At 43.4% G+C, this 23060-nt stretch overlaps 1 protein-coding gene across 3 annotated transcripts in view; it reads left to right on the top strand.

Annotated features, from left to right (window-relative positions):
- Positions 1–23060, top strand: part of GAB3 (GRB2 associated binding protein 3) — an 81738-nt gene that overhangs the window by 56338 nt on the left and 2340 nt on the right. For 2 of the 3 annotated variants that reach the window (XM_081847016.1, XM_081847018.1), the window contains exons 3-10: positions 2039–2255; positions 6562–7034; positions 10910–10965; positions 12491–12610; positions 13493–13748; positions 15667–15748; positions 20609–20711; positions 22508–22615. In XM_081847016.1, the coding sequence (XP_081703142.1) occupies positions 2039–2255; positions 6562–7034; positions 10910–10965; positions 12491–12610; positions 13493–13748; positions 15667–15748; positions 20609–20711; positions 22508–22615 (1415 nt within the window). The remainder of the gene's footprint in view (positions 1–2038; positions 2256–6561; positions 7035–10909; positions 10966–12490; positions 12611–13492; positions 13749–15666; positions 15749–20608; positions 20712–22507; positions 22616–23060) is intronic. The other variant, XM_081847017.1, reaches the window with a different exon arrangement.

Raw genomic sequence — 23060 nt, 5'->3', positions numbered from 1 at the left:
CAACCTGATTTTGCAACTTGAACAAATATTTTGTTCCCTGGCCCCTTTTTTGGAAGATAGGAAGCTGCCTTATAGTGAGTCAGACCATTGATCCATCTAGCTTAGTATTGTCTACACTGACTGGCAGCAGCTCTCCAGGGTTTCAGTCTGGCAGTCTTTCCCAGCCCTTCCTGGTGATGCTGGCGGTTGAAGCTGGAATCATCTGCATGCAACACAGGTGTTCTGTCACTGAATAGTGGTGCCACCCCATGAGTTGATACCAGTCCAGTCTGGCTCCCCATTTTTTGTTTTCTGTACCCCTCCATTCTACCCCATCCCTCTTTTAAATTGCAAATTCTACTTATCCACACAGAGGCTGGGAGGGGCTGGCTTGTCTTACCGCCTCTGTGTTTCTCAGGTGGTTTGAAAAGGACCATGCAGAACACCTGTCTGTGGGAAGTGTTTGGCTGTACATTTTGTAGACTACAGTTTGTCTTCCCGCAGTATAAACACTTTGCTTCTTGGAAATGTTGAGTTAGATAATATCTTGGCCTCGTTTCCCAGATAACTGTTTATGGGTTAGGGAAGCTGAGCTTCTCTTTAATGTAAACACTTGGTGGCTATCCATAGTGGAAATATGTGACTTTAAATATCAATAATTGTTGTTGTTGTTGTTGTCAAGACTGGGTTGCATACTGCTGTTTAAGCAGTGGCGGGGCGATGGCCATATTAGGGGCTTGGAGGGGGCTGTCTGAGTATATTCTTACCACCCTCCGCACAGGTTGGGGAAGCAGCCTTTTTATAACTTTTTTTTAATTGTTAGAATAATACATAGAGAAAAAAATACACAGTGTGAAATATTATTTTATTTGTGAATTGCCTTTTACATATATGTCTTCAGGCAATTTACATGCATCTTGAAATTATTTGGAAATTAAATAATCAGTCAATCAGAATAATAAGAAAGCAGAAATAGTTTCTGAAGCAGTGCTTAACCCCCCCCCCCAAAAAAAACCTCTGAAGCTAAGTTTAAATACCATACAAAAAGACACCCAGCATTTTCATCCAGCTGGAAAAGCCTGTCGAAACCAAAATGTCTCCAGTTGTTTTAGGAAAATGCAGATAATGGCTGTCTGTTGTATCTCAAAAGGGATGCTGTTCCACAGAATAGAGGCAACCACATTGAAAGCCCTTCCTTAAGTAGGCTTCTGATATTTGAGGGACTTTAAGGAGTCCTGCAGAATGCTACCCAAGTGGATAGCCATGTTATCCTTTAACACCAGCCTAAAATATTATAGCTGGCTTATCTTTTTTCCTTTTTCTTCTTTTTTTTTTTGCTGTAGTATCTTTTGGGCATTAATAAAATCCCCATCAACTCAAAGTTCATTTGTGATAATAACAAACACCCCAAACCTAGTATTCTCCAAGGCCCATCTCTCTCTCCCACCCCACTCCACCAAAATGTGTTGAAATTCTGCATGGGTTTCCAAATGCTGCAACTGTATGAGTCCATTGGTTGATTATAAATACAGCTGTGTGATACACACACACACACACACACACACACACACACTGCTTGATTGTAAAAGAAAAACCCTTTAAAAACTCAAAATGATTTACGTAAAGAAGAAAAGAATAACATTATCAGTAAAATGTTTTAAAAAGCTATTGAAAACATTCTATTTTATCCATGTTGTGAACACGTCCCTTAAATTAAGTTTTCTTTTAAGTCGAGATTATTTATAACCTCCTTTTAAATGTTGGCCCTGAAGAAAACAACAGAAACCCAGGTATACACCAGTACTGATTGTTTCAGTCCAATTTGGCCACAGCACATAGGCTTTCTTCCAGTGCTGACCTCATCTTCCTCAGTACTGTAGATTTACTCTTTGTTCCAACAACCCTGGACAGACAGAAGGTAAACAATGAAGAAATTAGTATAGGCCACAAATCCTTCACTGCACTCCTTGGAAAGAATCAAGCCCCTTACAGGATCAAGGCCAAACTGACTTCCTGACAAGCACCGTCAACTTATAACCTTTTCTTTCCTTTGTCACAGATTCCGGAGACAGCCTCTCCCACACCACCACTTCCCCGCAACCTTCACCAGCCGCCTCTGCCCACGCCTTGAGGGTTGCAGACCCTTCCCTTTTGGCCGACCAAGCTGCTGCGGATGCTTCTGCTGCAGAGGAGACAGCAAGCGAGTCAGAGTCTGTCTTCCTTCCTGACTATCTGTTCTTATCGAACTGTGAGACCGGAAAACTCAGTCATGTCAGGTATCACCATAACTCTCTCTGATACAACCTTCCTCCAACCTTGTGGCCTTCCACAAGTACAACTCCCATTAGCAACCGTGTCCTGGCTGGGGCTGCTGTGAGTTGTGGTCCAGAACATCTGGAGGCCAGTGGGGAAGGTTGAGTGCCTTTCAGTTTTGGGGGGCAAAACAGGGTTATTCCCAAAGGAAGTTTGGGTCTAAGGGGACTTAGCACATAGAAGTACATAAGCTCATAAATTGTGGTCATATGTAAACCTTATATTTAAAGCTCTATGGTGCCACTTTAAACAGTCACAACCTCCCCCAAAGAATTCTGGGAGCTGTAGTTCATTAAGAGTGCTGAGATCCCTATTCCCCTCACAGAGCTACAGCTCCCAAAATTCTTTGAGGGAAGCCATGATTGTGTTATCACAGTGCTTTGATTGTATGAAGGGAATGCCACCTAGGTTGGTGGCTGAAGTAAGATTCAGCCATGGCAATGACACAGAGCCCTCCACACCTGAGGGCATAAAGCTAGCTTAGGAGGCACAAGGTAAGCTATGTGGCACATAGCTCTGTCTGCTCTCTGCCTTTCAGCATCTGAGGCCTTAGGTAGCTGCCTCCCTTTGCATCGTAGGGCCAACTCTGTCAAGTTGATGTTAATATTTCTCCACATGGTTGCATTGCTAAGTATTTTTCAGAATGTTTTTCATAGGCCGATGGACCAGACCCATTGTACGTGCAGCTCTTTCTACATTTTAGTAAGGGTGCGGGAAATCCAGGGCTGCATACACACCATGCACTTCAAGCTCATTCTGCTTCCCTAGAAAAGATTCATAGGAAGCGTAGTTTACTCCTCCCAGGGCTACAATTGCCAGCACCTTTAACAAACTACAGGTACCAGGATTTTGTGGTGGGGGGAGTAATGTGATTTAAATGCATGGGTATACACAGCCTAGATAGCCTCTTCTGTTTTTATAATTCTAGGAAATGGTCTTACCATTGGACATTGGACCATATAACTCAATACTCTCAACATGGCTGGCAACGGCTCTTAAGGTTTGCAGTCAGTCTTGCCCAATCCCTACTTGGGTATGCCAGTGGTGGGCATGGCCAGAGGCGAAAGTGGGAGTGGCCAACACTGAAGCAAGCAATAGATGTGACTTTGTACAACACACGCACGCACAACATACACATCTCTCCATCCAGGCATGGGAAAGGCATCTCAGTTAGAGGACATATTCCAATCAGTAAAAGTGCTCAAGAAGTGTGTAGAGGGGTGTGAGAATCCTAGGAACCAGCTAAAAGTGCCTGTAATTCCCCATTTCCTCTCCTGCTTGTCACCTAGGTTGGTGGTTGAAGTAAAATTCCACAATGGCAATGATACAGAGCACTCTACACCTGAGGGCATTAAGCTAGCTTAGGAGGCACAGGTTCCTTATTCCAGTTGTAAATTTTCCCAAAAGAAAGAACAGTCCTACCCTTCCGGCTCCCTCATCACATTCTGTTCTTGCTTTGGTGGGGAGAGAGCTACCCATGTTTCCACTGAAAGAAAAATGCAGGAAGCCTTAAAAGTCAACCTGACCTATAATCCCCAAATTTCTTCTTTGTGCTTAAAACGGCAATCAGATGCTGAATATTTTGAAACCGAAAAAGCCCTCCAGAGTGCCTCTTCAAGTCAATATCTACTTTGTTTTCAACGATGGCTGTAACATTAACATGAGTACCACAAATGCATCCACAAGAGAACAACATAATTGCCCCTACAAATAAAATTACTCCTCTATATTGCAGTCAACAAAATGTTCTCGCCAATGGCTTGTCCTAAAAGCTTTCCTGGAAAGGCAAGGTAGAAATGAATAGAATAAAGTGGTGGGGGATAATTTAGGACACAAAGCAAAATTAAGCACTCTGGAATCACAATTATTTCAATGATAGTGAGAGTTAAGTAAATCAATGAGAGTCGATGCCTCAGTTTTAGCACAAAGGCTAAAACAAAACCAAGTATTTTGTTGTCCTTTAACTCTGATACTGTTTAGAGGAAAGTAAAAATTAAACAAAAACTTGAGGGATGAAAAGCAAATCCTTCCACTCCCCACCAGGCAAGTATGAAATCACTATATTAAAAATGTTCATACCATGTTTTTCAGCAAATTCTGGAAATGAAATAGGGTTGTTATTCTCAGAATTGACCTCATATTCCACCAACCACCTCAAACTAAGCAGAATGCAGAGCTATCCAGCAGTGGGAACGGGATGTTTAAAGCAGTATTTGGAGATTTTGACAAGATAAGAATGTGCATCCCTCATGTCCATCTAGATTGCAATGACATTTGGGGTGGGGGTGGGGCAGAACCAACAAGTCAACTATGCAACTTAATTTTTTGTTATCAACATCAACAGTGAATTCCATAATCATTCATCAGACAAGAACCACAATTAGCATATATATCCAAAGGCATGTCAGAACCATAAATTTCAGATTGCTTGATGAAGTTCCAAAGCAGTTTTTCCCATTCATTCCCAAGAGATGCTATTCTCTTTGGAGCAAAACCGCAATATGTGGTTTAACAATCAAATCCCTCTTCCCATGGAACTCTTGAGAATTTTTGCTCTGTGGGGTGAATAGGGGTCTCCTAAGAACTCTCAGCACCCATAACATATGTCAGTTTCCATGAATCTTTGAGGGAATCCAGAATTGCTAAAGTGGTATCACAGCACTTTCAATGTATGCTGTTAATGTGGACTAAAATAGAATATTTTAAAAAACACAAAAAACATGCACACTAACCAAAATAATTTAATCTTAATTTGAAGTACAGTGGTACCCCGCAAGATGAACGCCTCGGAAGACGAAAAACTCGCTAGACGAAGGAGTTTTTCGTTTTCTTAGCCGCTTCGCAAGACGCATCTCCCTATGGGCTTGCTTCGCAAAAGGAAGCTTGCCCCGCAAGCTCCGGGGACAAAGGGGAAGGCGCGCAATCTTCTCCCCGTTGCCGCCCCTTGCTTCAAAAGAGGGGACAGAGGGGAAGGCGCACGCGCCTTCCCCTCTGTCCCCGGAGATTGCGGTGCAGGCAATGGGGAGAAGCAATCTTCTCCCCGCCGCCCCTTGCTTTAAACAGGTCCGGGGACAGAGGGGAAGGCACGTGGCGCTTCCCCTCTGTCCCCGGACAGTCTCCATAGGAACGCATTGATTGATTTTCAATGCATTCCTATGGGAAACCATGCTTCGCAAGACGAAAAACTCGCAAGAAGAAAAAACTTGCGGAACGAATTAATTTCATCTTGCGAGGCACCACTGTATTGGTTAGAAAAAAGAGGGAAGAGTGGAATGAAGATGAGCACAAGAAGATTAAATTGGGCTGCTCAAGCCCCATTTTACACTAAATATCCTGGGAAGAATTAGGGCATGTGTCCTCTTTACATTTTTTGTATTTAAAAAACCCTCATCCTCCCTGAACAATTCAGGAAGAAGGAAAGCAAAAGCACATTTCCCCCCTTTCTCATATTCACTGGTTTGCTTAGTTAAGAGATTTCTTACCTGTGCTTCACCACAAGGTCCCTGGGTGGGTTACAACCTGAAGGAGCATCTCCACTCCCATTATTCAGCCCGGACACTGAGGTCCAGCTCTGAGGGCCTTCTGGCAGTTCCCTCACTACGAGAAGCCAAGTTACAGGGAACCAGGCAGAGGGCCTTCTCAGTAGTGGCATCTGCCCTGTGGAATGCCTTCTCATCGGATGTCAAGGAGATAAATAAGTGTATGACTTTTAGAAGCCATCCAGAGGCAGCCCTATATAGAGAAGTTTTAAATGTTTGATATTTTATTGTGTTTTTATCTTTTTCTGGAAGCTGCCCAGAGTGGCTGGGCAACCCATGCAGATGGGTGGCATATAAATAATAAAAATAGTATTAGTATTCATATTAGTATCCTATAAAATTCAGTAAAACATTGAAACCAGACCAGATAAATGTACATCCAACAATACAAGCAGTCTCACAAACATCACGCAAATATAAAGGTATGTCTGCAGCAAACGATGGAAACTATATAATGAGGCAGTACTGAGCTAGGTAAGGCAACTTCCTATCCCATGGTAGGGAAAATAGGGCACTGCCTCACCAATCTCAGTTTACCGTCACCCAACCTACACCCAGCTGACTGCATTCTTACTTTCAACCAGTCACGGAGTGGCTTTGCTTTTTGTTGATTGTTGCTGCTCTTCCTTCCTTCCACCTTACCAGTGGCCAATGGGCACTGGTCACCACTGTTCCTATGTTCTGCAACATAAGTAACACCTATACTAGTTTTCTTTTCTTTTCCTTTCAGGTGCCACAGCTGGTCCAATTCTGACCGATCCCTGGAGCAGACCTCATCAGACGATGTCTTTGTTGACTTTGTGGCATCTCAGCCCTCACTTTATCTACAGCCTTCTGGCATCCTGCTGCAAGAGATGCCCCAGGCAATGGGTCATGGGGCTCTTCTCAAGAATGCAGATTCAAGCGGTCCCCCTTCTAGTGATTTCTCCTCTTCCTCCCCACTTTCAGGACCTCCCTTGACACCAACCTTAATGGTTGATAAAAGCCCGAGTGCTCTTTCCTATGGCATTACTGAACTTGATGTTCTGGGCAATACACCACCACCAAGGCCTCCTAAGCCAACCCACTTCACAGACAAACGGGTTGAAGAGCCATCTAGTGGGGCCCTTCAGAATGGACACGTTGGGATCTCGTGTGCTCAAGGGGCATTGGTGCCAAGGAGAATCTCCTTGTCTGGATTGGACAGCATGAGAAGTTGGAGAGGTAAGGATGTGAATGGTCTTGTCTGTTAAGAGTTGGCCTTCCTGAGCTCATTTGACCATCCCTGGTTTGTATAATTTCCACCCTTACTCCATAGCTGGGAATGGAAGGAATTATCAGTTTGAGTTCTCTAGGTTTCTTGTTTTCCCAACTTAAATTCAGTTCTCCACGTTTCTGTAGCAACTCATGAATTTTTGTTGTTGTTGCTGTCAAAAAAATCCTCCTGAAAATTCTTCAGTGTTTAGGTACATATTTATCCTAAAAACCGCATTTTTGTCTGCAATTTTGACTGATGTGCACATTTTTGGAAGCAATTTCTCTTATCCTAATGCATTTTTGTATGTTATTTTGATGAATACTATCATTTTTACACACAGTTGCCCTTAACGTTGTTTGGTTGGAGAACTGCATCACATTGCAAACATGGAAGAAGTTCAGATTTTGAAGGGTGGCTTAGTTTTGGTTCTCCTATTGCTCTGGAAACTCTGAATTTGATAAATTCGGCTTTAAATGCAGATTGAACTAAATCCTCCCCACCCCAATCCCTATCCGTAGCACTGGTCTTCAACTAGTGAGTTAGGACCTACTGCTGCCAAAGTGCTTAGTGAAGGAAGACTTCTTGATTTTTCTGGTGCTGATTATTGTTTTGATGTCTTTCATCTTTGCTGGTTTTGAAGGGAGGGTTGTGTGTTTGTATTTTATGCTGCTCTTGGTGATGTTACTATTATTATTCTGGTTGTTGCTGTTTTACATTGTTTGTACCTTTTCAAACTGCATTTACATTTTGTAAGCTAACCTTGGAATTTTATTGAAATGGTTGGGGGTACAAATGTCTCAGATAAATGAAATAAGCTTGCAGCTGTAACTGACCGTAAGCCATATTGATTGGTTTGCTCCCTGTGATGTCTGTCACAGGGCCACTCCAGAACAGTTTTTTAACTTTGGAAAAACTGAGATTGCGTGAGTGTTTTATCTTAAATAAGTGAGGAAATGAACATTCTGTTGAATGGACACACTCCCTGTGCTTAAGTAAAGAAGACTGATAACCAAGTTGAAACGGCAGAATAAGGAGGCTGTACTGGTTCCTATGAGCTGTAATCTGAAACATCTGGAAAATATCAGGGAGGCAAAAACTGGACAAGACAATTGACCATAGGAACATTTTAATTAGTATGGCCATTCACATTTTGAAAGGAAGAGTAAGTGAAGTCCTCTTCGTCCTCCTCCTCCTTACCCTGCCCTTCACCAGCAGATCCAAGTGAGGGTTATAATAAATTAAAAATCAGTGTTGTTTGTTCTTCAGTCGTTTAGTCGTGTCCAACTCTTCGTGACCCCCTGGACCAGAGCACGCCAGGCACTTCTGTCTTCCACTGCCTCCCACAGTTTGGTCAGACTCATGCTAGTAGCTTCGAGAACACTGTCCAACCATCTCGTCCTCTGTCGTCCCCTTCTCCGTGTGCCCTCCATCTTTCCCAGCATCAGGGTCTTTTCCAGGGAGTCTTCTCTTCTCATGAGTTGGCCAAAGTATTGGAGCCTCAGCTTCAGGATCTGTCCTTCCAGTGAGCACTCAGGGCTGATTTCCTTAAGAGTGGATAGGTTTGATCTTCTTGCAGTCCATGGGACTCTCAAGAGTCTCCTTCAGCACCATAATTCAAAAGCATCAATTCTTCGGCGATCAGCCTTCTTTATGGTCCAGCTTTCACTTCCATACATCACTACTGGGAAAACCATAGCTTTTACTATATGGACCTTTGTTGGCAAGGTGATGTCTCTGCTTTTTAAGATGCTGTCTAGGTTTGTCATTGCTTTTCTCCCAAGAAGCAGGCGTCTTTTAATTTCGTGGCTGCTGTCAGTGTTAAAAGCTGTTAAAACAAATGACAGTCACAGGAATAGTCACAGGAATACGGTGGCTCTTGAAAACATTCTTCTCTGGTGTCAAAAGCCAGGATAAAGATGTGCGGCTTCTGCATTCGCCAACAGCTATATAGTGAAGGTGCCAGAAACACCTATTTAAGGAGGGAATGCCACAAATTAGGGGCAGTCACAGACAATTTGCTCTCCCAAGCTGCTACCACCCTGAAATTCTGAGAATGGCAGAACTACCCAGAGGGCCCCCTGAGCTGATCTCAACATCCTACAATGGCCTGTAGGAGAAGGAGGGGGTCTCTCAGATGTTTGGGGCCTAAGTTTGAATTGGGCCCAGAAACAAACTGGCAGCCACAAACTGCTGCTGCTACTCCTGTTGCTTTTTAATATGCACATTGCATTGTATGGAACCTATTTTGTTTTAATTTATTAACAACTGTGTATCTCGTCTTTTTGCCTTGAAGAGAGGCCCTCTGCACACCTTCAGATAATTCTGAAGAATGTTTTTACCAGCTCATTTTATCAGTGTCCTGTGCAGTTCTTGGAAGCTTTTGAGAGAAACACCCATCACTGGAAGTGTTATTCTCACTAACAGCCTTGAGTTGCTGGGGAAGCAGACTTTCAAAAAGCATGTGTGCTACTTTACACGTAAACACACAGACATGTGCACACACACAGCATATTCTTAAAGAGCTTTTCCAGACGGGAAACCCACAATTTTATTCTTTTGTCTATTAGTTTACTTATTAATTGACTTGCAGTTTAACTCATTAGCTGACTACATTGCAGCTCTGATCTGTGTTGGCTCCAGGATTTTGGCCACCCTAACCTGGAAGAGGGGACACGGGTGGCACTGTGGGTTAAACCAGAGAGCCTAGGGATTGCTGATCAGAAGGTCGGCGGTTCGAATCACTGTGACGGGGTGAGCTCCCGTTGCTTGGTCCCAGCTCCTGCCAACCTAGCAGTTTGAAAGCATGTCAATGTGCAAGTAGATAAATAGGTACCGCTCCAGCGAGAAGGTAAACGGCGTTTCCTTGCGCTGCTCTGGTTCACCAGAAGCTGCTTAGTCATGCTGACCACATGACCCGGAAGATGTACGCCAGCTCCCTTGGCCAATAAAGCGAGATGAGCACCGCAACCCCCGAGTTAGCCATGACTGGACCTAATGGTCAGGGGTCCCTTTCCCTTAAACTGGAAGAACTGGACATGCAATTCGAAAATTCTCTTTGGCTGATCTTCTTGGATACTTTGTGCAAAGTAGCATGGGTAACACTGTGTGGGCAGTGGGGCCCCATTTTGCTCTAGGGGGCCCTGGCAAATGCCCAACTTTGCTCCCCTCTGGCCCCAGTTACTGCTGTTAACTTCTACATCCACCAATGTCCAGGGCACATATTGTGTGTGGCATCAATGTCCCACCTCACAATGGAGAACCCTCCATGCTCTCACTAGTATGCAAGTGGAACTCCTTCTGATGTAGTTTGAGTGCTGGAGACTGTGGCATAGAACAGGGCCTGCCCATACAGCCTCACAGGCCCTTCCATATCACCTTTCAGCACACAGAGGAGGGGGCTGTGTGACACACTCCCCTCCAGAGTAAGCCAAGCAAAAAAGGGATCTCTGCCCAGAGATGCTTTCGATCTGACGGAACAACAGGAGAGAGTGGAAGTCAGTGGATTTGTTCAATCTCTCCTCCTCTTTGATTTGTCTGATCTCGCTCTCTTCCTCCCTGCATGATTTCTGCCTGGAAAAGGCTGTCACCAACCAGCTTAGCACAAACAGGTAATGAAATGGACAAACTTTGGATGTTTGGATATCTGAATCTGGTGTGTATAGTGAGGTTTGGGCACAATTATTTATGTTTGGTTAAGTACATTTCCACATAGCGAGCAGGTTAAAGCAGAACCTTCAAACTGCACACAACAGGCTAGGATTGTATCCTCTAAGACCTACCTTTTGTTGAACAGCTAATTAAATTGCTATGGGTTTTCTTTTTTTCTTTTTTTGATTTGCAGCTGACTTGGAAGGAAATTCCCTAAGACGCAGGGATAAGAGGCTTAGCTTGAATTTGGTAAGTGCAGTACTGTCTTACACACACACACACACACACACACACACACACACACACATTTAGCATGGTTTTAGAAGTGAACATTAACAAGAAATTAACCAGCCTCTGCTGTCTGATCAATATATAATAAATGGTTACCCAATCCAATGTAACAAAATAACAGTTAGCATTTTTTCATATGTTTAGGCCAAGGTTTCCCAAACTTGGGTCTCCCAACTGTTTTTGGACTACAATTCTATGGTTGCCATATTTCAAAAAGTGAACATCCGGACACAAAAGTTGAGCTCCAAAAAAAGAATTAAGTTCTCCCTCCCTATTTTTTAGGAAAATCGCCAAAAAATCAACACTTCCTATATAGGCTGCCATAATGCCTGGGATTTCCCAGACATTTCAGCGGCTTTTCATAAATTTCACCTGAACACTATTTTCGATGGACAAATCTCGGTTATGTCCAGGAAATTCCAAACCTATGGCAGCCCTATACAATTCCCATCATCCTTGACCACTGGTCTGGCTAGCTATGGATGATGGGAGTTGTAGTCCAAAAGTTGGAGAACCAAGTTTGGGAAACACTGGTTTAGATTGCAACTCTGTGCCCACTTACCTGGGAGTAAGCCCCATTGGACCAAATGGGCCTTATTTCTCAGTATGGTGGCAGTGGCTCTCCAGGGTTTCATACTTTCTCAGTGATGTCTGGAGACCGAACCTGCTGCCTTTTGCATGCAAAGCAAGTGCTCTTCCGCTGAGAATTTAATTAATTAATTAATCAATTAATTATCCCTTCATGCAAGGATCAGAGGGTGGTTTACAATTGAAAAATATGAAATAAGGCTGAGGATATATCAAGGGCTCTGTCCTCCTTCCACTGTCTGTTTCTGCCAAGGATGGTGCAGTCAGAATGATGCAAATTCAAATCAAAGATAATGAGAGAGAGAGAGAGAGAGAGAGAGAGAGAGAGAGAGAGAGAAGGAATTGCTCCATTACATACATACATATTGACATGGTAAAAGCTAAACCAAGGTTCTTCAGCCTTCGGACCCCAGATGTGGTTGGACTACAAGTCCCATCATGCCTGGCCATTAGCTAAACTGTCAGGATTATGGGAGTTGTAGTTCGACAAAAACATATGGTGATTGATTGATTGATTGATTGATTGATTGATATAACCCCAATCTGAATTGGACTCACACAATGAGAGGACAGGAATGGAGTGTCCAGAAAGAAGGACTAGGCGTAGAACACTAAACAAGAGCACTCCATGTTGCAACATTTTGTTGGAAGCCCCAACTGTCCATAATATTTATGTGTTAATTCGTTTTCCATTCCACATTTCAAAAGAGGTCTCTGGGCAGTTTACAAATACCAACAAAAAGGAATCGATGTAAGATATACAATGCCAATTCCACATTCAGAATGAAATAGTATTAATACCAAGTTTATTGTAATAATGATCACAATAATTCCACATTTTAAGTATGAACGGAAGGGATGTAGCTCGGTGGTTAAGCATCTGCTTTGCATGCAGGTTCAATCCCCGGCATCTGCAGGTGGAGTTGAGAGAGATCCTCGTCTGAAACCTTGGAGAGCTTCTGCCAGTCAGTGTAGAGGATACCAAGCAAGATGGACCAATAAGGCAGCTTCCTCTGTATGTTGTTCTAAAGTAACGTAATAAATTAAATATATTTAAACAATGTACCATATTTACTCGAATGTAATATACACCGTTTTTTGTCCAAATTACTTTCTGAAAATTAGGGTGCGCATTAGATTTGATGGTGCCAGCAAATACTTTTCTGTTTTCAAGGTTTTGAAAACTGAGGTGCGCATTAGATGCGATGGCATTTGCATAAATATGGTACATTAGTAAGGCAGCTGAAAACCACAAAAGCAAATTATATACATGATTCAGGATTATATACATGACTCAGGTAGGTAGCTGTGTTGGTCTGACGCAGTCAAAATAAAATTTTAAAAAATTGTCCAGTAGCACCTTAGAGACCAACTAAGTTTGTTCTGGGCATAAGAAGTGTGCATGCATATGAAAGCTTATACCCAGAACAAACTTAGTTGGTCTCTAAGGTGCTGCTACTGGACAATTTTTTTTAATTTTTAAAATTATATACAAAACAACAAAAGACATCACAATAATAATACTAATACAGTTATTAGTGAGTCGTCTTCCTCCTGGTTAGCCCAAGAAATCCAAACTTCCAGTATGCCATTTTTCAGACTTGAAAAAATATTAGGGTGGAATTTAACCCAGAGCTAAATGGGGTATGCACACAGGAAATGGGGTCTGTTCATGAGGGCCATACAAGAGAGGCCTGGAAGGTTGCATTTAGCTCCCAGGCTCCTCACTCCTGATGCAGGACTCCAGGCTAGTCAGGAGGCTGAACCTGAGAGAATCCTGGGCAAAGCGGAAAGTGGATGGATAGGTCCAAGGTTTGGCACCTGATTTCTGATTTGGAACCCTTCTGTTAACCAACTTTCCCTTTCCCTTTCCCTTTCCCTGTGCTTATTTCTGAAGCCAAGTCGTTTTAGCCCTCTCTACTCCAGTACATCAAATAGTTCCGAGGACAGTTACGTGCCAATGCACCCCAGCATCTCCCCACCGATCCCAGGATCTGACTGCACACCTGACGGCTACATTCCCATGAGTCCAGGCTCAGCTACGTTTATCCGCTCTGCAGCCAGCATAGAAAAAATCTCCAGCCCTCTGCCCGAGCTCCCCACAGACCTGGAACCACCTCCGGTCAACCGGGATCTCAAGCCACGTCGAAAATGTGAGCTTGTCTTTCCGCAAGCTGTTTTTCGAGCACCTCTATGTGTTTATCTTGGGAGTTTCGGGAGTTGATTTGATGAGTCCAGCAAGTGGATATCGGGGACAGTGAACAAGTCCAGGACAAATTCAGCCTAGGGGCATGTCCAGAATACAGTGGCTAGATCTGCAAGCTCCCATTTTAGTTTGCCACAGTGCCTTCACTGGCACTCTGCTTCCAGTTCTGGTGTGAGTGGTGTGAAGCAAGTAAAAGTTGGACTGGGCTGAATGGGGGTTTGCTTGTGCTGCCAATCAGATTTGATGACACCTGCAAATCCTTGTGGGGATTGATGAAGCTTTCCGGGTTGTGGCTGTGCCCTCTTGGTTTGATTTCAAACTATCCACGTGAAAATGGGCCACCTGCTGTCATGGTGATGACAGGAGATTGGCAGATGACTGGCCCACAGAGGAGTTGGGACGTGATCTGCTGCCCAGATCCAGTTTCAAAACCCTGAAGTAAGCCCAGGACTGAGGACCCACTAGTATATGAGGGACCCCCACCAGAGGCCCCTATGATTAATTTGATTTGCTCAAACTTGGAGCTGGCCTTGCGAAGGACAGAACAAACAGCTGACGTTTGAGCAAATACAACGTTCATTGGGTGGGTTACTTGTTAACTACAGGCTTGAGATGTGTTTTTTCTATTCTCAGAAGTCACTCAAGAAGTAGGTGTCTTTGGGACTGCAGTCCTAGTAGTGGAGTTGGAAAGCCAGGAGGTTGGCCTGGCTTTCCAGAGGAACTAAACTGGTATCTGAACTGTACAAAATCTGGCCTGCGGGAGTGCAGGCCAGAACTATGTTAAAATAAATATGCAGAGGTAGATGAGATGGTTGAGGAAAAGGACTAGAGGCAGGAGATGTGGTTGTGGATGGGCTGTTGGTCAGGTTGCAGATGGGAAGAGATGGAGGGGCTTCATTGCTACTTGGTGAACAAGATGCTCAGACCAAGCCTGGAGCAACAGTTATTTAGAGCCAGCCAGGTCCCCATTGGTCACCTCAAAGCACCAGACCTGGCTTGTGTTGATGAGATTGCAGTACCTTCCCTGTTCATTAAAAGGGTGGTCTGTTACCCTGGAAATACAGTGGTGCCTCGCAAGACGAAATTAATCCGTTCCATGAGGCTCTTCGTATAGCGGTTTTTTCGTCTTGCGAAGCAAGCCCATTGACAGCTTAGCAGATTAGCGCTATTAGCGGTTCAGCGGCTTTTAGCGGATCAGCTGATAAGCGGCTTATCAGCGGATCAGCTGATAAGCGGCTTAGGGCTTAGGAAAAGGGGGGGGAGGGGAAAAACCCCGCAGGAACTCGCAAGACATTTTCTTCTTGTGAAGCAAGCCCATAGGGAAATTCGTTTTGCGAAGCGCCTCCAAAACGGAAAACCCTTTTGTCTAGCGGGTTTTCCGTCTTGCGAGGCGTTCGTCTTGCGGGGCACCACTGTATCAGACCAGTAACTCCTGCAGCCTGTGAGCTACTTTGGATTAGCAAGAATATTTATTTTATTGCATTTATATCCCACCTTTTCTTTGAAGGAGAACATAGTTCTCACCCTCCTCAATCCCTACAACAACCATGTGGGGTAGGTTAGTCTTAGTGGCAGTGATTGATCACCCAGTGAGCTTCATGGCAAGTGGGGATTTGAAGCTTGGCCTCCAAGGTCCTGGTCCAACACTCTAACCACTATACCACTGTGGCTCTCTAAAGAAATTAAGGAAGCTCTGCTACCTGGGTCCACAGTATGAGCCCCCTGATGTCATAAACTTCCTTTCTTGGAACTGCTTCCATCCTGTTAAGTAACCGGCTACCCACACAGCAAGTTTACAACCGGATCTGCCCCTGTCCTTGGCCAGCTCTGTGGCAGTAAGAAGTCTTCTCTCTTTAAATCTTCAGTCCGACCACCTCCGCTGGACCTGCGAAACCTTTCCACCATCCGAGAACATGCTGCCTTAACCAGGACGTGGACTGTGCCTTAGTAAGTGGGTGTGAAACCTGTCCCAACATTTTTTTTAGGAGATTGGTCTTGGCAGATGGTTGGAGGAACTATTAAAATAGTATCCCTGGATCTCAGTATGGGGGGCATTTACCTAGTATCTTGCTGTGCTGTATGGTTCATGAATGAACAGCTTACTGCTCTTTCACCAAACAGGTCTCACACATACACTCATGCCTAATACACACATCACAAAGCAGAGGTAAGTGTCAAAATAAGTACACACAGAATACATTTTTTAACTATAATGTCATAATATGTTTGAAGAGGCATACCAAGTCAAAGGGCATATAGGGTTTTTCACACTTAACTTTTTCTGGTGGCATAGTTGCTCCCTTTGGTTTTCTGTTTTGTTTTGTTTTGTTTTGTTTTGTTTTGTTTTGTTTTGTTTTGTTTTGTTTTGTTTTGTTTTGTTTTGTTTTGTTTTGTTGCATTGCATACTGCCATGTGACATTGTTATTATTCAGCTACTATTTCAGAATAATGCACTGCCACATCAAATCTCACATTAAGTTTTGGCCTTGAGGCCAGAAAGGACATCACCACACCTGATTTATACCCAAACAACATTACTATAATTCACTTAAGCTATGGTTTTACTTGCAGAGAAGGAGAGCAAGTTTAAACGGCCAATGTTTATCTGCCTTTTATATTTCTAACATACTGCCTCCACAAGCTTCCGTACTATAACAAACACAGCATGTATTATTTGCAACTAAATAGAGCCAGTATACAATCCTGGAGCATAAATTCCACCTAGGCTGGATCTAGACACATCAAAGAAGTGTTTCAGTTAAATGAGTTGCAAATTTTGTAAGAGAAATTGGGTTGGTAAAAATGGAACTCCACAGCGCCATCTGGTGTCACAGTATTAGAATGCATAAACCGCATCTAAAGCACTTCTTCTTTGCCAATGTAGCCGAGTTCCTAGTCTGTGTGCCTGATGCACACATCTGCTTAGGGAAGCAACTGAAACAATCATTTCTGTTTCTAAACCCATGTAAGGCATAGGTGTAAGATAATTCACTTGAAGATAAACTTTCTAGAAGGAAAGGGTAGTGGTAGAGTTGGGAAGAAAGGTGTTTCCCTGTGACATGGAAAGTAATTTGCATGCTGTTTAGTGGACAAACTCCAAATATTCATGATGTACACAGCAACATATGCAATATATGGCCTATTGTGTCATTATAATGCTCAACCTCAAGCCAAAACCACATATTTTTGCTCTTGTTCATAGAATTTTGAATAGGGCATTTTTTGCATAGAAAAGCAGACTATGTTTGATGAAGGGCCATGATTATGTGTGTAAATTATAATATGTTTGTATTATGTTCAGATAACATTTTAAACCAGGTTTGTTTAAGTCTTAGTGGAACTTGATATTTAAAATCCTATATAGATTCTTAAAATCTATTTTATAATTTCAGTTTTTTAGAAAAATCAATCCTTGCTCTGAAAATTTGCACTTTTTGCATTTTATGCTAAGGATAGCAATATAAAAAATAAATAGGAAGCTGACTTGACTATTGCTTGAAGATGACATTTCTAAGATCAAGTGTAGTGTAGCTGTGAATGTTGAACAAACATCAGCCCAAATTTGATACACTGATTCGGTTGCACTGTTTCTGTGAGTTATGGGCAAATAAATTGTGCTTCACATGTAGTGTTGACCCAACCTTGTTTAGTTTTAATGACGTTTCTTTTAAACATTAGCATTCCTTACAGGAAAATTATTTATATATTGTCTCATTCCACAGGGAGACTGTAAGCAAAGTTTCTAAACAAACTTTCAATACAAATTCTGTGGATCTCATCCCTGCTTTTTAAGAAGACAAGAAAATGTTTTTCTTTCCTCCCAAAATTAAATTGGCTTCAATTAAACAGAGAGATTTGCATCATTCTTGCTTTAAGACAGCACATGTCTTTGCAAGTTCAGTGGTGATCTTTGGAGCAGGAATAACCAACGCAGTGCCTTCCAGATATTGTTGCACTGCAGCTGCCATCACCCTGGACCTTTGGCCATGCTGACTTGGACTAAAGGGAGTTTGAATACAACAAAATCGGGGAAGGGCCATAGCTCAGTTTTAGAGCATCTGCTTTGCATGCAGAAGGCCTAAGTTCCAAAACCTGGAAGCTCCAAGTAGGACTAGGGCAGAATCCTGTCAGTCATTGTAGACAGTATTGAACTAGATGGACCAACAGTCAAATTTGGTATAAGGTAGTTTCCTATATTCCTAATATCTGGTGATCACTACATTGGCTATCCCTACCTTGAGGGGTTCCTGCCTTTCTCCTGCCACCACAGAGAGTTTCCTTAGTAAACCAGATTAGGTGGATATGTAGTTATTCTATCTTCACAACCGTTCTGCTCCAGCGGATGACTCCAATGGAAAGAGCATTCTGGCTAAAGTAGGGGGTTCATGGAAAAAGAGGTTAGGTTCCTGCAAGCAGCGTTAGTTGAGGCAATGCAGGATTGGAATGGATGGCTCCATGTGAAACTCCAGCTAGAGCAAATTGTATTAGCGCGTACAAAGAGGTCAGGCCAGAGTTCAACATCCTGTTCTTACAGGATGTTATGGGAAGCCCATAAGCAGGACCTGAATGCAACAGCAGTAACTGGCATCCGTTGTGAACGTTGCTTCAGCAACAGATAACTCATAACTGAGTATTTAAGTGGAGGTTTATCTCAGCCAGGGTGGTTCACTCTGCCCACAATGGGAGAAGCCTATTTAGTTTAAGAGGCCTTGCTTGTTTCAGCAGCCATTTGAGAATTTTGGTTGCAGCTACAGAGTTAATTCAGTATATTTCAGTATTGTTGTAAGAAGCAGTAAGCTTGTTATCTGTTCCTTCCACTTCTTCTCCCCAGCCTATTTTCTTCATTCTCGCACATACATACATACATACATACATACAAATAAATAAATAAATAAGTGTGTGTTTATGTGTAAAACACAGGAATATATATTTCTATCAGTATTAACTGAGCCTAAATATCTCAGACATTACTTTCTGAGAAATGTTCTGCTTTCATACCATAGGGCAAAACACTGGGGAGAGAAGTAATATCAGGAAGATAATTCTAGACGTACAGAAGGTGAGAGGGGAAAGGGTTAAGAATCCCTTCCCCTCCTCCATACCTGTGCTCCAGCTGATTCTTCATGGCACCTGCTTTTCAATTAAAAAATCAAGTCCTCCATAGACTTTTCACCATCTGCTTTTGGGATGTTCAGCCTTCCCCAACTTGTTACCCTCCAGAAATTTTGGGCTACAGTTCTCATAATCTCTGACCATTGGCTGTTCATGCAAGTGCTGATGGGAATTGTAGTCCAGAATGTCTGGAGGGCTGGTCTAGTTTACCCTGAGATGGCTTCTGCTCCAGTTCTGCTTGTGAGTATGCACTCTCTCTCTTCACCCCTTCTTTCTTGGCCATTTAGTAGCCATTTAGCTGTGGATGATGGCACATCATACTGATATTGTAACATCATATCCACTGCGTTGATCTGTTCCTCAGTACCTACTACTGGTTACCAGAGTTCTACTAGCCTGTCCTTTTAGAGGAGGGGTAACCAGTGTGGTGCCCTTCAGATGTTGATGTAGTATAAAGCCCATCACCTCCAGCCACCGTGCTCAATTGTTAGGGATGATGGGAGTTGTAGTTCAAACTAGGAAAGCGTTGTTGTTGTTGTTTCTATACAGTGGTACCTCGGGTTAAGAACTTAATTCGTTCTGGAGGTCTGTTCTTAACCTGAAACTGTCTTTAACCTGAAGCACCACTTTAGTTAATGGGGCCTCCTGCTGCTGCCGTTGTGCCGCTGCTGCACAATTTCTGTTCTCATCCTGAAGCAAATTTCTTAATCCGAGGTAATATTTCTGGGTAAGCGGAGTCTGTAACCTGAAGCGTATGTAACCTGAGGTACCACTGTACTGTTATTTCTATCTGAGGATGAGAGGGCAGTTTGCAATATAAAAACACAAAAATACATACCATAGTAATAAACAATAATAATACCCCACCCACCAACCCAGTTTAAAAGGCCATAGTTTGTTTAATGAAAGGCATGGGAGAAGATGAATGTTTTTGTTGGATGCCTAAAGATACGTAACAAAGCACTACTTTTGCACACTTGAAGATCTGTTCTAGAGCCCTGAACCAGCTTTGTAAGATGCTTCCATTTGCATTTACCTGATAAAACCAGGGGGTGCTTGCCCCTGAAGTTGGTAAAAAGATGGGACAGTGAATAAAAGGATAAAGTTCATTGATGAACACTGGAAATATCTAGCTTGCCAGCTTTCCTCTTAAGATGATGTCTTGAGAACTTGTGGTTGGTTTGAAAAACATTACACAGACATATCTGGCAATGGATTTGGCAGCTTTTTTTACTTTGTAAGAGGACTGAGTAGCAGACATTTCCCATGTGCAAATAACATATCTTTTTGCAGATGATTCACGGTGGTTGCAGTTCCTCTGCATATAGTTGCAGTAGCTAATTAATTTGTTTCTGCCTCCAAAACTGTTGCTAGCCATATTTGCCTCTGTTTATGCTCCTTCCTTGACCATTCTTTGATGTCTGCAGCTTTCCCATAATGCCATGGCGGCCATTTTTACTGTCAGATTCGATTGCAGAAATGACTAATTTCCCAAGAGGACACTGATGAGATTGTAACCTCCTTTGTTAGCTAACTTAACCTCTGTAGTGTTGCTGGGCTTTGGGCGGGCTTATTCCCCACACTGGGCAACGTCAGATTTTGGCTTGGTTTCAGAGCATCTGTGAAAACTCTTCTTTGACTTCTCTTTTGTTTGTGCTTTGGGTTTCCCCCACCCTCCTCCTCCTCCTGCACTAGCAATCGAACAAGCTTTATCTCTCCAGAAAGAGACTGCATTAATTCAGCGAGAGTATTTGCCAGTTCAGTTTCCGGAGAGGAAGAAGAAAGTTACATTCAAATGGTAATCATTTTCATGCAACTCTCCTTTGACAAACCATGTGAGCGGAAAGGCTCAGAGAAGTCAAATTTTTCAGCCAAACATGTGGCAGGGGCTCCCCTTTGCCCTACTGAAGAAATTTAGTGCAGGCACACAAGGGCCAATTGACGCAGTGATAAGGGAAGCCTTTTCCCCATTCCTACAGATCTCCGTTGTTCCCACAAGTGTTGGTGGCACATCTCCAAGCAATCTCAAACATATACATGGTGATTTGCTGGAGGCAAAGAGAGAACCTCAAAATTTTCCCTACCATTTTTAGACAAGAGCCTTTATGGAACCCCTTAAGATCGCACAAAACTCCGGGGAGATATGTTGGGGAAAGATTGTAGCTTGATGGTTGAGCTAGCGTTTTATGTACAAAAGACCCCATGTCTTATTCCTGTATTTCCAGCTAGGGCTGGAAAAGAAACGCTGCCTGAAACCCTGGAAAGTCATTGCCAGTAAGTGTAGATAACCTTTCCCCAACCTGGTGCCACCCAGATGATTTGGACTATGGCTCCTGCATGGTCAGTCATAAAGTATGCTGGGAGCTGTAGTATAACAAGCGGACCAGCTTGGGGAATAGTGGTGCAGACGTACTAAACTAGATAGACCAGTGGTCTGTCTCTGTATATGGTTTGTTCTGAGCCCAAACACTACAAGGAAGGATTGTAGCACAGTAATAAAAGTAACTGCTTTACATGCTGTGGGGCTACATTCCGTCCTTAATATCTCCAAGCACTGTTGGGAAAGACTACCAGAAACCCTGGATAGCCACTGCCAGTGAGGGCAAAACAGGGGTAGCCAATGTAATGCCCTCCAGGTGTTGCTGGACTACAACTCCCATTATCCCTGGCAATTGACCATGCTGGCTGTGGCTGATTGGAGTTGCATCCTGACAGTATCTGGAGGACAGCACACTGGCTACCCTCAATGTAGGAAACACTGAGGTACAAGGGCCAGTGATCTGACTTGGTATAAGGCAGCTTCCTATGTTCCTAACATTTTGTTGTCTTTTTGCATTGTACAAGGTTAGCCTTCCCCGGCCTGGCACCCTCCAGATCATTTGCAGGGGGCATACCTCCTAGCAGAACCCCATAGTTCAAAACTTCTGGGGAGCACCAGGTTGGCCAAGACTGCAGTCTATGCAAATGTTTCCCTTGAACAACAGAGGTGCCTTAAATGGCCTGGTGAGAGCCGGGACGAGAAGGATTGGGAGCCGTAGAGATGTTCAAATAATATGGAAGCTGCCTCTCTTGCTAAAGCATGATCATGGTTGTAGTGCAGGGGTGGAGAACCTTTTTCGCCCAATGGGCCAGTTCTTTAATTCCCACCTGCACAAGATACCTGTGACAAGTGGATGGAACCACCCACCTGTCAAAGTTGGCTACTGGGGGTGGCGGGAGGTAGAGGCTAAGCAGGAATGAGCAACTTGTGCATCAGCTGATGGGCTGAGGGTTCAGTCCTTTCTTCAGCAATCAACCCTTTAAGGAATTTGGCATGGACAGCCAAACTGAGCAAGCTTGAATCCCCTCCTCACCTATCAGTTAGTGGGTAATCTACTTTCTGCAGCAATCAAGCCTGCCCACCAGCCCTAGTAAACCAAATTGGAAAACGTGGTGAACCAATATGATTTGTGGGCTGAAGGCTTCCTGCCCCTGCTGTAGAACATGAGGGAAAGGAGGAGAGTCTATAGGCAACACACACATACAAAACTTTTAAATTTGTTTTGACAATGCCTATTTCTTCATTTTCTTATGGTCATGGTTCATTCTCAACAGGAGCAAGCAACATCTCCATGCAATGGAGCATTCCAATGGCCAAAGAACTTCAGCCTTGATTATTTAGCACTGGATTTTAATTCCGCTTCTCCGTCTCCTGTACAAAAGGTAGGCCTTGCTCACAACAACTTCTGCTGCCGCTCCCTGACATCAGTAATAAAAATTAAATGGTGGCATGTAATATCCAATACCTGCTTCCTTTTTTTCACAAGTGAGCAGAGTATTGTTAGTGCTTCTTTAAATCAAGGGTGGGGAATCTTGGGCCCAGGAGCTGAGTGTGGCCCTCCAGGCCTTTGTATCTAGCCCTTGGAACTCTCCCCAGAACATACTCCTCACTGGCTCTACTTCACACCCTAAATGTTTTTGCCTGGCTGCCTCTTGCTTGCCTCCATGGAAGTTGAAGAGGGGTGCAAATATGAAGATAAAATTCACATCCCTTGCTCTACCAACTTTTGCCTCTGACCCTGCTTGCCACTGGCATGTGGTCCCCAGAAAGTCACCAAAAGGGTATGCTCCCCTTGAGCTGAAAAACATTCCCCACTCTTGCATCAGA

The sequence above is a fragment of the Podarcis erhardii genome, assembly GCF_964252035.2.
Source record: "Podarcis erhardii genome assembly, chromosome: Z".
NCBI classification, from domain to species: domain Eukaryota; kingdom Metazoa; phylum Chordata; class Lepidosauria; order Squamata; family Lacertidae; genus Podarcis; species Podarcis erhardii.
The sequence above is the reverse complement of the archived record's forward strand: the minus strand, read 5'-3'. Positions and strand labels throughout refer to the sequence as shown.